The sequence below is a fragment of the Prionailurus bengalensis genome, chromosome C1 (genome assembly GCF_016509475.1).
Source record: "Prionailurus bengalensis isolate Pbe53 chromosome C1, Fcat_Pben_1.1_paternal_pri, whole genome shotgun sequence".
In the NCBI taxonomy this organism is placed as follows: domain Eukaryota; kingdom Metazoa; phylum Chordata; class Mammalia; order Carnivora; family Felidae; genus Prionailurus; species Prionailurus bengalensis.
In genome coordinates, this window is record NC_057345.1 from 43,620,897 (window position 1) to 43,636,278 (window position 15,382).

Sequence of the window (15,382 nt, forward strand, 5' to 3'; positions counted from 1 at the left end):
TATTAAGAGATGGCTTTCAGCACCTACATCCTTTGCTTAGTTCTGGAAGAAAGGCAGCCAAGACAAGGAAGAAAGAGACCTTCAGAATTCAGGTTCCTTGGTTATCGTTGAACACAGATATCCACCAAATTAGTTCAGTTAGGGGCAATAGCTAATTTATCAAGAAGTTAAACCTTTTCAAGTTTTGTAAGCAACTGAGGCTTGATTGAAAGGGCTAAAAGAACACACACACACCAGATATTAAATAAATGACCTTAAGGATACACGTATTTTAACAGTCCCATTTAGCAAAACTGTCGATTTATTTTTCTACCCAATTCAGTATCAGTGATATACAAAAGGATAAAATAGATTACCACATTTACAGGAAGATACACAAACCAACTATCAAGGAACAATCCAGCAAAGTAACAAATTGTTGCTTACACACATCTACTCAAGGGTATATACACGGTTCATTCTAGGACAGTTTCCCGGTTCCCCAGGAAAGAAGCTACCTGAATTTATACCCCCCATAAGGTGAAGCAAACATTACAAGTGCTGAAAAGAACCATGTTTTGTACTGACAGAGAAACACTTTTAAAGAACACTCTCTAATTTTCAGGCCAATGTTATAAAGCACCTGTGGGCTCACAGGCAGGATAGGACTTCGTCAAAGGAAATGCTTCCCTCCTCTTAGCCTTTCTAAGACCCTCCTCCTTGTACACAGGAGAGGGAGCTCCCTTTAATAACAGGTGGCCGAGCAATACCCTACCTCAGCGGATGGTGTATAGGTTATCAACACATAATGGGGAAAAGGAACTACCTCTCTTATCTACTGAATACAATCCACATTTGGGCGGAGTTTCCAAATCTCCACCAGGCGGACATTATGTGACCTGTATTTTGTACACAGCACATTCCCTTGAGAGAAAATAGGGATGAACACCTCTCAAATTTTCACATTGCTCATCACATGTACCTTTTCCCAAAGCATATGAGAAATGGCAAAAACCTAAGCCTGGCCAGATACTTTACCCAAGTCACTGAAAGCTTACAGGAACCATCTCTTCGTCAATCTCCAGGATCCAGTGGGTGAAGTGCCACAATTCTTTAAGGGAAGCAGAAGGTTAAGAGTCCTTTTCTCCCAAAATGCCTCAGCCAGAGACAGCACAGACAGTGCAACAGAAAAAGCTCAACGGCTCCAAAACATGGAATTCAACAGTCTTCAGTCAACCTCGCCACACTCTTCTGGCCATCTCCAAGGAATTACCACATTCGAAATTCAATTTTCATATTCAAAAAAGAGATCACTCCACTTCAGATGAGAAAAAATAAAGCAATGGCAATTAGCCTAAATACTCCAAACACTTGACAACTGGGGAACTGTCTCCTAAAGACGCTCAAAAGGCCAGCAGGATTCATTTATAATTTGGCATGCGCTGGTTGATGGGGCAACAAATAAAAGGAATAAAGATATAATACATCAAGTAATCAGACAAATGGCAGACATACATACCACATTAAAGATTCATATACAATACTGTGCTGACTTTAAAGAAAAAACTGGGAAAGGGTGGAAGGAAAAGATAATAGGGAAAGAATTACAAGGGAGCATTTCAGTCTAACGCTAGTCCAGTGAATACTACCAGTGGGATTTCCAATCTTCCATCTCCAAAGAAGCTGATCTAATAAATTGTAAAATTACTTTGCTCATTTTGGGGGCATACAACATACTCCCAAGTACAGTAAGCCCTCTGACATTTTGGTTTCACTTGCTATTTGATGACTAAGTTGTTTCTGGTTGTAAAGATTTTCCTAATATATTTTTATTAGCCAGTTAACACAGCAAAGGCTGCTCCCTCTGTGAGGCCAAACGAGCTTCACCAAATAATTTGATCTAATGAAGATGAAGGGGGGGGGGGGGGGCGGGGGGAAAGGGAAAGTTTCCTGGTTTTTGTTGCAAAACTTCTTCTCTCACTTAAAAAGCTCTGCAATCGCTTAATGTTTTGTTCCAGAAAAAGAAAGCAAAACTAGTTAGGGAAAATACCCGTACACTTATTGTTTACTAGCATGATACAAAACAAATTCATAGTTGTCAGTCAATCGTCTTTCAAAAATCAAATATGAATGTTTGATCTTGTAACTTAAGAACTGAATTTTTCCACATTCCTTTATAGAGAGTTAGCATCTGTAAATTGAGACCTTTTTTTTGGACAATCATGCAAATTTAATTTGTCCCTGGAAAGAAAAACACAACCTACCAGATTAACAAAATATGTCCTTTAAACAATAATTTTTCTGTGAATTTTTCTCCACTATTACCATTTCATCCTTCAGTAAGCAGAAACCACTCTTAAAAAGTTTATGTATTTCGAGTGCACAGAGAGTTAAACTCACAGCAATCAGGAAGACTGAATCAAGTCAATCTATTTTACCTTCTGAACTGGTTCTACTCAGCTCAAAAGTAAATTCTAAACATTTTCCAGTTATTATTATTAAGCTATAGAAGCTAAAGACATTTCTACTGCCAGAGAGGCTTCTGTAAAATTGAATAAAGATTTTATTATACCACACACACAAAAAGCCATCGGTACAGAAAAGGCAGTTTTCGGTTATTCTGTTGAGAATTTCTTTCCATGATTTCTCCCATTAAAGTATAGTTTTCAAAGCAACCACCACGACAAAGGAAGCATCTAATTAGTCCATTTTCTTCTGATCCAAGAATGCTGAACATTTACTGTCCCATCTGTAGCTGTATCAGCAGTGTAATGAACACAGTTTATATTACTGAGCTATTCTTTGAACTCCAAGAACTGTTGAAGTCTTTTCTGATGTTCTGCAGATGCTTGCACAGCACTAAATGAAACATAAATTCAAAGCATAAGCTTTATTTTACATTAAGCATATTAAGTGAACCACAGAGCACAGAGTCAATATTTTTCAAAACAATTAAAAATGAATAGAAATCTTCACTTATTTAGTACTTCTGAGAAAGCTGGATGAAAACCCTCCTTAATCTAATGAGGAGGAGGGCTTGCATTCAGTAACAGCATGCTTCTACCTTCTAAGAGACCAAAGCAAATTAAGACTGACAAGTGAAAGCATCGATTTTAACCTGCTCTGCTGTGGAACCTGCTGTGCAGAGTTCCAGGCCTTGCAGTAGATTTTCTGGATTTTATTATTTTATTTAAACCAGATTCCAACATTATCTTTGAGTTGTGGAGTATTTGAATTGCCTTTAATATAAAATCCTTTAAACTAAAATGTTTGGTTAAAACACAATAGACTCCACTAATCGTTTTCAAAGGTAACAGCTTGGTGGTTTAGATTTAGTTTTCCCTTTGAACATAAGTTATGTCTTGGATAGGGAAATAGAGTTCTCTCCCTACCCTTGCCTCCCACAAAAATACATTACCTTGATAAAAGCGGAGTAAATATATTCTGTAATTAGTATAAAACTTCTTTTCAAATTTTTGGGTAAAAAATGAATAAAGATTCTGGTCTTCTAGTTGAAGATGGTATTATTAAATGATTTAAAAAATCCAGGTTATAAAAGTTACCACTTTTAAAAGTGCCAAAAAAGTCTTCTTACAATAATTCTGCTTCAAATCATCCCAAATCGCCTTATAAATACGCATCTCTGCTTGCTGAAACCAGAGTACTGAAACCAGTTCAGTTAGGGGCAATAGCTAATTTATCAAATGAACCATTTCAAGTACTTTACTGTGTGGACTCCCTCCGGGTGCTAGTGAGGCCAGATAACATACCCATTTCACAGGAGGGTAAACAGTATCACAAAGGTCAGAGATTAGGGGAGACAACTCAGCCTACTGGTTAAGATTATAGACACCATTAAATAGAACACTAGGTCAGAGAGACTGGAGTCTGAATTCTGGTTCTACATAATCGTGGGCAAGTTAAATCATTAGGTAACTTGACTGCAACCACAGATAGTCAATGATGTAACCAGACATAAATCCAAATGTTTTAACTCCAAATCTTTTTTCCCCACCATACCATTCTGTCCTGGACATACAACAGTCTACTGACCTCATCATATATAAAAGATGGCTCTTCTCAGAGAAAAGAAACTAAGGCAGAATTTCAATGTCATAATTTATCAGTCATGCATCCCCCATTCTTATCTAAAACTCTCTATTTCCCCCTTTCTCCCTGCTTTTGCTCTATCATCATATACATATTTCATGCTCCACATTCATCAAGCATCCTCCATGGTGGTTTATATCTCAGAGGCAGTCTATAATATAGGGAGAAATGGTGGGATTTTAAGAGTAAGTAAGACCAGATTTCAGATTCATGTTCTAAACCCAACTAGACTGTGCTATTAGGCAAGTCCTTAAGCTCCTTGAGCCTCAGTTTCCATATCTGTACAGTTATGATAACCTCTATACCTCATAGATGCTTTGAGAGAAGGAAATGAAAAAATGTATTTAAAGTGCTAAGTGTATTGTCTAGAACAGTGCTGTCTTGATAAACTTTCTGCAATGACACAAATGTTTTTTTTTTTAATTTTTTTTTTTTTAACGTTTATTTATTTTTGGGACAGAGAGAGACAGAGCATGAACGGGGGAGGGGCAGAGAGAGAGGGAGACACAGAATCGGAAGCAGGCTCTAGGCTCTGAGCCATCAGCCCAGAGCCCGACGCAGGGCTCGAACTCACGGACCGCGAGATCGTGACCTGAGCTGAAGTCGACGCTTAACCGACTGAGCCACCCAGGCGCCCCAACAAATGTTTTAGACCTAAGATGTCCAATACAGTAGCCACTAGCCACATGTAGTTACTGGCCAGTTTGACTGACAAACTGAATTTTTAGTTAATTTAAATTTGAACAGTAATATGGAGTTATCATATTGGAGAGCACAGAGGTAGAAGGCACTCCATAAATTGTTTTTTTTTTTGTTTTTAAACAAGTGAATAAGCCTCTGAAAAGAGAGAGGATTATCTAGTGCTCTTTACATTGCCACAGAGCCACGTGTCCCATAAAAACCTGCTATTACTGCTGTGCATTGTGGAAGTAAAAGGAAATATACTACTCTTTCTAAAAGTAGGCAGCATGCAGAAGTTCTAAACTACTCATTGACCGCATACAGAAAAAACAATCTTTTGTGCCTTCTAAAGTTCATTTATAATTGTGATAAACACAGTTTAGTTAATAAACTAGCATCCCTTATCCTGCCGAGCTGGATTATTTCATGAGAAGAAAGCAGTAAACATCAATGAAACTAAATATAAACAGGCTTGGCATTTGTGGTTTTCTTTCTGGTTCTGTTTCCAAAGGTGTCATGATCTGTCATTGTTTTTCTAGCATGATTCACAAAGCACCAAGGACTCATTTATGGAACACTCTGCTCACCTAAAGTCTTAGCTAAGATGTAATATCAGAATTATTTTTAATATGCTTTTCTGGAAAGGTACTCAATTTTTTGCTTTTTATCTCATAAGGATGTTTGCTGCTTTTATAACTTTCTATCCTTTTTTGTCTGTTTGAAAGAAGGCCCCAAAGCTTATATGATAGGCCCAATTTTAAAATATAACGTCGATATCAAAGCTGTTAATTCCCAGTAGGAATCATGAAAGTCACATGTTGAACATGTGAGCCTTTATAATTCTCATACCTGTTCCTCATGGGAACTCCTGAAAGTAGATTATCATCATGGGTTAAAACAGGTAAACTTACTTCAGATGTTCACCAAATGTAGTAGTTATTCGATAGATGGCAGTTTTTAATGATGCTCTAAATGCAAATCTTAGTGTTTTATAAGAAGTGTCCACAAGGCTTCCTGAAATCCGAGGTGGTTTACTGGAAGCATGAGGAAGCTTGAAGTACTTGTCAACTGCCTAGATCAAGAAAGAAAGAAGGCACATTAGTTCAGAATATCAATAAAGCCATATTAGTCCAAAGAATCAAGGAGATTTTATTTCAAATAAATTAAGAGAGAGAGATACACACATCATACAGGCATTCTAGAAAACATTTATTTTGGATCACAGTCAAAAGTTTGAAAGACAATGCAGTGGATGTTTAGCCACTACAGCAGTTAGCAGAGAAAAGTTCAGACCTGTCGTCTCAAGAGGAGCCATTCTGCAACGGTCTTGAAAATGCAAAGCTGGGAAGTGAAATACAGATATCCTACTTTGCTTATGGTGTGTGACAGCTAAGAGTACTTTTATTATAAATTTCAGAAAAAAAAAAGACCAAAACTTTATGCTTTACATAAATAAACTTATTTACTATAAGCTAGCTTATCTTCCTTTCTAGATGATAAAACATCTATGAGCAAGAATAGGTAGAGAGAGAGAGAATCCATAAATGAAAGTGACTTTATTTATACTTGATAGAAAAAGAAATATAGATTTAAGTGTATTTTTTGAAGGCCAACGGTAAATAATATAATTTTTAAATGATATAACCACATTAAGAAAAGGAAGAACTAAAGATACAGAAGTATAAGTGTATTAAACTATTACAGAAAGATGATACTATAGTGACAAGAAATAATACTTTAAGATTATTGTTCATAGTTATGGAAAGAACCACCAAAAGAACTAAATACAGTTAAAATGATTTCTGCCATCATGTTTTTAATTTCAAGAGCTCTTTTATATCATCTGAGTGATCCCTTTTATTTTAGCATCCTATTTTTGTTTCAAGGATGCAATATCCTCTCCTATTTCTGGGGATTTTGATGATTGTTGTGGTGTTGGTTTTTGGTTTTATAGTTTCTTCCAAGCTACTTTCCCCATCTTTGTTTCTTTGGTCTCTATTTTCTGCATTAGAGACTGTGCTCGGAAATCTAGTGATCCCTGGCTCATGAATGCGAGAGGGACCTCCCAAAAAGCTGACCAAAAGCACTGAATACATAGAGATTACTGACAACAGGCTTCACAAGAGGTGACCTGCATGGATTTTTTAGGGTTGCCCAACTCAGTAACTTTGTTTTTCTTCTTGGATTAGTCAGAGTTCCCAGAGAAGAGTTTTCCAGTACTCTGTCTGGTGGGCCTGTATTCAGGGGAGTATACCCCTATCTATTTAATACAGAAGCCACAAGCGTGTCTGTCGTGTCCACTCACAACTCTGCCAGCCCAGAGAGCCCAGTGCTCTATCCTCTCTAAAGGACAAACCTCAGCTGCTGGAGGCGGGGGCACCAGCAGCAGAGAATCTACAGATCTAATTTTCGAACAGCTCTCAGCCATCGTTCTTATTTTGGTACCTATCTCTTCATCCTTCGTTCCAGAGGTACTGGGGGCCTGTCTCATTACCAACTTCAGATTTGCTTCTGGGGTCTGCCAAGTTAGTTATCTCAACCATCTCCTCTCCAGCTTTGAAGACTCTGTTGCTGTTGTCTCCTCTCCTGTTTGTGGATTTATGTCTTTTTAAAAGTCCTTTTACTGTGGTTTAGCAGAGTGTGGGGGAAGGAACAAGATTTAGTGTGTGTGTTCGGTCTGCCATGACAAGTTCAAGTCTAATCATTTATTCTTTCAACAGTAACTTATAAGAGTGTTTCCTGAGACCAGGACATACCTGAAATAATTTTAGGCAGAATGGGAGGTGGTATTCAGTGACGTACCTAAGCAACATTAGATAACACCGAATCATAATGGAAAAGTTACTTCCTTTTCAATTTTCTTGCAAACTTTGATTAACCCTCATTAGACCAGGAAAAATAGCTATCATCATTTACCGCCTGGGTCCAATGGTCCCTTTTTATAATTTAAAGTCACCTTACAAAAAATCTACAGAAGAATGATACCATCAAAATGCAATTATTTTTTGACAGCTCATAATTTTGTTGAAGAGAGTTTATCCATTTTCCTTGCACCATAATGGTAAAATATTTTCATTCTTAGGTTTATAAAGAAAAATTCAAATGACAAATCTAGTGAGTTTTTTCATTTCAACATCATCTATTTCTTTCCAATCACCTCTGTATACACCTTTGTATCCCTTCAGCATTTATCCACTTATAAGCCATATAAAGTAAATTTTGGTGTAAAATATCACAGAAAATGAAAGAATACTGTCACATATACTCTCAACAAAATGGGATGATCCACAGGTTCTTATTATAAAATATTTTGGGACAAAGTCCTTCCTCTTGAATGACTTACTGAATGAGAATATCACATATATTTCCTTTTTCCTTAAAAATACATCATTCTGGGGGCGCCTGGGTGGCGCAGTCGGTTAAGCGTCTGACTTCAGCCAGGTCACGATCTCGTGGTCCGTGAGTTCGAGCCCCACGTCAGGCTCTGGGCTGATGGCTCAGAGCCTGGAGCCTGTTTCCGATTCTATGTCTCCCTCTCTCTCTGCCCCTCCCCCGTTCATGCTCTGTCTCTCTCTGTCCCAAAAATAAATAAACGTTGAAAAAAAAAATTTAAAAAAAAAATAATAAAATAAAAAAAAATACATCATTCTGTCATCAATTCTTGAGTTTGAAAAAATACATCTAGAATATTATCATCTGAAGATTTACGGTTTAAAATTTCTCTTCTATGATCCTCATTAAAATCTAGAGCTGTGCGATCCAATACGGTAACCACTAAGATACATGGAAATGTGGCAGGTTTGAACTGAGATTTGCCTAAGTGAAAAGTACACATCAGATTTTGAGGACTTAGTGTTAAAAAATATATAAAATATCTAAGGGTTCCTGGGTGGCTCAGTCAGTTGAGTGACCAAACTCTTGATTTCGGCTCAGGTCATGATCCCAGGGTCGTAGGCTCAAGCCAAACGTCAGGCTCTGTACTGAGTGTGGAGCCTGCTGAACTCTACCCCTTTCCCTGACCCGCAAATGCTCTCTCTAAAATAAAAAATAAATACGTATAAAATATCTCAATAATTTTGTATTGATTACATAATAAAATTACATTTTAGATAAACTGAGTTAAATAAAATATATCCTTAAAATTAACCTCACCTGTATTTTTTTAATGTAACTACTAGAAAATGTAAAATTATATTGCATTATATTTCTATCTGACAAAGCTGGTCTAGAGTGCTATTTGCATTCATCTTCTGATTTATCTAAATAATATTGCACATACTGGCAATTTTCTTCCAATTGCCAAAGTGAGTAAAAAATTTTTTTAATTCTGAATTAGCAACTATATTCAATGAAAGTTTAAAAAAAAAAAAGACTATAAAAACGTATGTCCATATTGCTTATATACTTTTCTTGAAAGATGATGGAATACTGTGTGATTCCATCATTTTCCTGTTTCTTATTGGGCTTTTCTACCACAATTGGGAATAAATAATGAGTAATGATGAAATAATTCCTAGGATGCTCAAACAGCAAATCTTGAAATCTTTACATTTCAAGATACCGGAAAACATCAAATCACTAAGATTCCAAAATACATCTTGGGTTTTATTTACTTATTTATTTTAAATGGTTAGCTTACTTTTCTTTAGACTGCTGATTTTTTTTAAATGTTTATTTACTTTTTCTGAAAGGCAGAGAGAGAGAGAGAGAGAGAGAGAGAGAGAGAGAGAGCACGCGCGCACGCACACACACAAGTGGGGGAGAAGCAGAGAGACAGGGAGACTCAGAATCAGAAGTAGGCTCCAGGCTCTGAGCTGTCAGCACACAGCCCTATGTAGGGCTTGAACCCACAAACTGCAAGATCATGACCTGAGCTGAAGTCGAACACTTAACCGACTGAGCCACCCAAGCACCCACATCTTAGATTTTAAAAGGGTCTGAAGGGTAAATGCAAAAGAATGAATTTTGTTAAATTGTTTTTTATCTGTTCTCTGAAAGACCTCTAAGAATAAAAGTCATAAAATATCAGCTCTTAAAAAATAAGGAACGACAGACCCTAATGAGATAAGGGTTAAACAAGGGAGGAAAGTCTGGGTTTGGAGCTAATGTGTCCCTAACACATCTTGAATCCTCATTAATCTCTTTCTATGACAAAGGACAAATATGTTTCAGGTTCAGGGACTTCAGCAAACAACAGTATCTACAGCTAGAGCTTTCAATTATTATCTTTTCTCACTTTGACTGTCTTACCCTTAATACTGAAATCCAAAAAGCCCTGAAAACAAAAACTTTTCTAACTGTTGGTGGCAAAAGCTGACCTGACTTCATCTGGCAGTAAAACCTGACCTGAGCTGACATAGGCTATTTACAGTCTTTATTTACTTAATATGAAGACCCAGATATTTCACTGCAGAAAAGTATTAATGTATCTGATTAAGGGGATTCTGCCTCAGATTCCAATAGGAGTATTTTGTAATCTAGGATATATATACAATGTTATATTTTTAAGATCCAAAAAAATCTGAATTTTGAAATATATCCTAAGGTTTGAGATAAGGAACTGTGCACCTATGTTCTATTTGTAGCAATTCAAGCTAGTTTTCCTTTTACAAAAGTGATATAAAATTTCCTTTTAAGTAAATTTAAGTTAGGGGTACCTGGCTGACTCAGTTGGGAGAGCGTGAGACTCTTGATCTCAGGGTTGTGAGTTCAAGCCCCATGTTAGGTATAGAAATCACTTAAAAATAAAATCCAAATTAATGAATTAATTAAGCTTATAATGAACGACTTAAAATACTAAATAAGTAAATAATAGTTCAGGTGGCAAATAGGACTAAAATTATGGCAATAACATGTGGTAATAAACAATGACAGCAAAAACTATGGAAGTAGCACATGAATAACTTCACTCTAGGAAACACCAGTTTGCAGTATTTAGTGATATATGCCATAGTTAGAACCGAAGTACTTAATCAGCTGTGAGGTTAAACAAGTATCTATTGACCACTCATTTTATGCACTACACATGGTTTCTGGCCTGAAGATTGAGATTACACAACTGGGATCTCAAATATCCAGTTAAGAATTATCCCAAACAACGAAAAGGGTAAACAGTGAGTAGAGTACACCACTAAACAACATACTCTTCAGTAAAAATGAAAAATCCCCAAAAGGCCTTACGTTAGCCCTTATAGAAGCCTGAAAAAGGGCTATACTATGAAAACAGGCACTTTTGGCCCATTTATATTTATATGCACCGTATATGCACAAAAGCCGAATAAAGAGAAAACTCTCGTTGCTCTCCTGTGACTATTTATCTGTCAGTGTCATTAACAAATTGTCCACCGTGCAGAGCTTTGAAAGCACCTCGTCTCAAGGATCTTACTCACAACCTAGTTAAAATAGAGGTTTATTCCACCAAAGCCAGAGTCCCAAACAAATGGCAAGGAGAACACCAGACTCTGTTAAATGTAATCATGACTACAGAGTTTCTCAACCTCAGCACTACTGACATCTTGGACTGGGTAATACTCAGTTGTGGGGGCCGCTTTGTGCATTATGGGCTGTTTAGCAGCATCCCTGGCCTCCACAAAGGATGCCAGTAGCATTCCCCTCTATCTGTGACAATCAAAATGTCTCCAGACATTGCCCAAAGTTTCCTGGGAAACAAAACTGCCCCTGGCAAAAACCATAGCTACAAAATGATACTCTTAGATGATTCTGATAGCTAAATTTACTGATGGCAGTTATTGTGTGCCAGGCACGGAGTTTAACTGCTTTATATATGTTACCTCATTTAAATATTAAAATAATTTGCTAACAAAGACACCATGCTGACATCACAAGCATTTCATTTAATGTTCATTTAATTGTTATTTATTGCATACCTGTTTCATGTTCTCTGATCATTCTACATTTCTGTACATTGTGGCACTTATTACAATTGTAGTTAATTATTCATAGATTATCTGTTTTATACTCTGTAAACTAGAGGGCTGGAACCATGTCTGTCTTTCTCTATTCTGTATCTTAGCACATGGTAACTGTTTGATTATTGTCAGGCAATTGATAACTTAGGACACCACTCTAGACTCTGTATACCGATTTTATCTCGAACCCTCATAATAACCCTGCAAGGTACTATTTCTGTTTTAAAGATGAAGACTCTAACCTGACAGATGTTTTATAAATTACCCTTGATCATTCAGAAAGTACAAGAGCCTGGACTTGAACTGGGCATCTGTCTGACACTATGTCTCTTAGACTGCTTGCTTACAGTAGTGATAGCAATACTTTTTTTTAATCTTGAAAGATGTTTTCTCCTGTACACTGTATAAGAATTCTGTCATACAACATGGAAATAATAACGAAGTAATAAAAGCTTACATTTGTTGGGTACTTAATATGGGACAGGCATCCTGAGTACTGATCTCATTCATCGTTCACATCCCCATGAGGTAAGTACTACTATTACTATCTCCATTTTCCAGATACAGAAACCGATGTTTAGAGATTACTATTTTCACTGGTTATACAATGCACTCCCCCGCCCCTCCATTTTAAAATTCCTGAAATGGAGATGTATCTTCTAATTAATGATATCTTAGACTCAATGAAATATGGTAAATGTATTTCTAAGGTTGCACAGCTAGGAAGTAGTAGGAGCTAGGACTCAGACACAAGTGGGATTGATTCTAGATCTCGCGCTTTGGTCCATCTAACATACTGCCATTCTATCTCAGGAAAGGTTAGGAGATGCATAACCCTCCAAGCCCTCACAGAGGCAAAGGACTAGGAGTCCGAAAGCCTGGTTTTCAAATCTGACTTGACCATTTACTGAGCATAATCTTAAGTCATACCAAAAGACAGTAGCCTTTTTGAGACAGATACAATCATGTACAACAGCCCTTATTCTAACCTTAGTTGTTAAAATTTTAAGAAAAATCATTTCTTTGGAATACCACACAAACGTTAGGTAGAGCAGCAGAGGATTCTAGAGGAACAAAAAATGAACTGCGACTTATAAAAGAATATTGGTCAAGTGTCTCTGAGCCTTCAAACCCACAGTTCTACACTGCTAATGCCCTGCAAACAGCTCAGGTTCAAGTTCCAGCTCTGCCACCTGAGACTTGTGAGCGAGACCTGAAGCTAGCCTCCCTCATCTCTAAAATAGGCCTAAAATACCTCCATCCTACTTCCTTCACAAGATAGTTATGAGGACCAAAAAATATAAAAATAAAAATAATAATAATAATAATGGTATGAGTGAAATTGTATGGTATTTGTCTTTTTCTAACTTATTTCTCTTTTCTTACTTTTTAAGAGAGAGAGAGTGTGAGCTGGGGAGAGGAGCAGAGAGAGAGGGAGAGAGAATCCCAAGCAGGTACCACACTCAGCATGGAACCCGATGTGGGGCTCAGTCCCACCACCCTGGAATCATAACCTGAGCTGAAATCAAGAGTCGGACGCTCAACTGACTAAGCCACCCAGGTGCCCCTAATCGACTTATTTCACTTAGCATAATACCCTCTGGATCTATCCATGCTGTTGCAAATAGCAAGATCTCATTCTTCTTTATGGCTGAGTAATATTTCATCGTGTGTGTGTGTCCCCCCCGCACATCTTCTTTATCCATTCATCTATGGATGGACACACTTGGGTTGCTTCCACTATCTTGGCTGTTGTAAGTAATGCTGCAATAAGCACAGGGGTGCATGTATCTTTCCAAGTTACTGTTTTCATTTTCTGTGAGTAAACACCTGGTAGTGGAATCATTAGATCATAGGGTAGTTCTATTTTTAATTTTTTGAGGAACCTCCATACTGTCTTCCGCAGTTTGTAGCAGTTTGCATTCCCACCAATAATGCATGAGGGAGGGTTCCTTTTCTCCACATCCTCACCAACACTTACTTCTTGGTGTTTTTTTATTTTAGCCATTCTGAAGGGTGTAAGGTTAGGTGTAAGAAACAAACAAAGAAAAAAGAGACAAACAAACAAAAACACCCAGACTCTTAACTGTAGTGAACAAACTGGTGGTTACCAAAGGGGAGATGGGTGGGGGGAAGGGTGAAATAGGTGAGGGGGGTTAAAAGTACACTTACCGCATGAGCACTAAGCAACAGACAGAACTGCTGAATCATTATGTTGTACACCTTAAACTAATAACACTGTATGGTAATTATACTTGAATAATAACTATTTTAAATAAAAAATATACTTTAACAACCCCAGAAGTTTGGTAGTTAGAGAATTTAAAACTAAGTCTTCCTAAATGAAACAAAACAAAAATGGTAAGTAATCGCTCTGTAGACTACAAAGCACTGTACTGTTATTGTTATTTTATTGTAAACTACACCGCCCGAGTGATAAAAAACAAACAATGCTATGTGTGTTAAAGATACGCCCACAGGGGCGCCTAGGTGGCGCAGTCGGTTAAGCGTCCGACTTCAGCCAGGTCACGATCTCGCAGTCCGTGAGTTCGAGCCCCGCGTCGGGCTCTGGGCTGATGGCTCAGAGCCTGGAGCCTGTTTCCGATTCTGTGTCTCCCTCTCTCTCTGCCCCTCCCCCGTTCATGCTCTGTCTCTCTCTGTCCCAAAAATAAATAAACGTTGGAAAAAAAAAAAAAAAATTTAAAAAAAAAAAAAAAAAAAAGATACGCCCACATTAAAAAAAAAAAAAAAAACATTAAAAAACAATTTTTTTTTAATTTAAAAAAAAAGGGGGCGCCTGGGCGGCTCAGTCGGTTGAGCATCTGACTTCAGCTCAGGTCATGATCTCGTGGTTTGTGAGTTCAAGCCCCATGTCGGGCTCTGTGCTGACAGCTCAGAGCCTGGAACCTGCTTGGGATTCTGTGTCTCCCTCTCTCTCTGCCCCTCCCCTGCTCATGCTCTGTCTCTCTCTCTCTCTCTGTCAAAAATAAATAAACATTTAAAAAAAAAAATACACGCCCAAATCCTGGGTATCCTACTGTGTTGTCAGGCAAGCCAAATACTAGAAGTTGTGGGGAAATACTAGGAAATGATTTCTTTAGAGAAAGGTATCTGGGAAAAGAGCACAAATAAAACTATACACATGTACACACGTCTCAAAACACATTCGTGAGAAAGTGGGCACAAAAAGAACTCAAAGGAAAAAAAAAATGAATCACTGGCTCTGATGCCTAAGACTTTGTAACAGGCAAAATAAATTGAGAGTGGAAGAAAAGAACGGCAAAGCATGTTTTCTTCTCGTATTTTACATTCCCTCCCAAGACGTTCTTGCACAGATGCACCAATCGTTCTTTGAGCCTACTTCAACACCGCTCCTCCGGAACACCTACTGCACAACCCAGCTCCCACCTGGAAATGCTTTTGGCACTCAGTGTTTGCATCTGTCACCTGGCGTACAATGACAATGCCAAGACAGCGTAAAACACACCACCCAACATGAAATGAGGAAAGGCAGCCTATTCAGAAGCAAGAAGCATATGTTTTATCTTTCTGACTTTAAGTCTAGGACTAAAAAGTCCTACTACTTTGAAACTGTTCACCCAGCCTGGCAGCAAGGGATCTGGCCAATAGGTAACATTTATCTGCAAGGATAATTTAACTTCAGGTTATTTTTAGTAGCTACA

General features: G+C 37.7%; 1 protein-coding gene across 1 annotated transcript in view; it reads right to left on the minus strand.

Moving 5' to 3' along the window:
- Nucleotides 1-283: 283 nt before the first annotated feature.
- The window catches only part of NDC1 (NDC1 transmembrane nucleoporin), a 47,880-nt gene continuing 32,781 nt past the window's right edge, over nucleotides 284-15,382 (minus strand). The window contains exons 17-18 of the mRNA XM_043575036.1: nucleotides 5,682-5,842; nucleotides 284-2,838 (exon numbers count right to left, since the gene is read on the minus strand). Coding sequence (XP_043430971.1) covers nucleotides 2,775-2,838; nucleotides 5,682-5,842 — 225 coding nt within the window. The 3' untranslated portion in view covers nucleotides 284-2,774. The remainder of the gene's footprint in view (nucleotides 2,839-5,681; nucleotides 5,843-15,382) is intronic.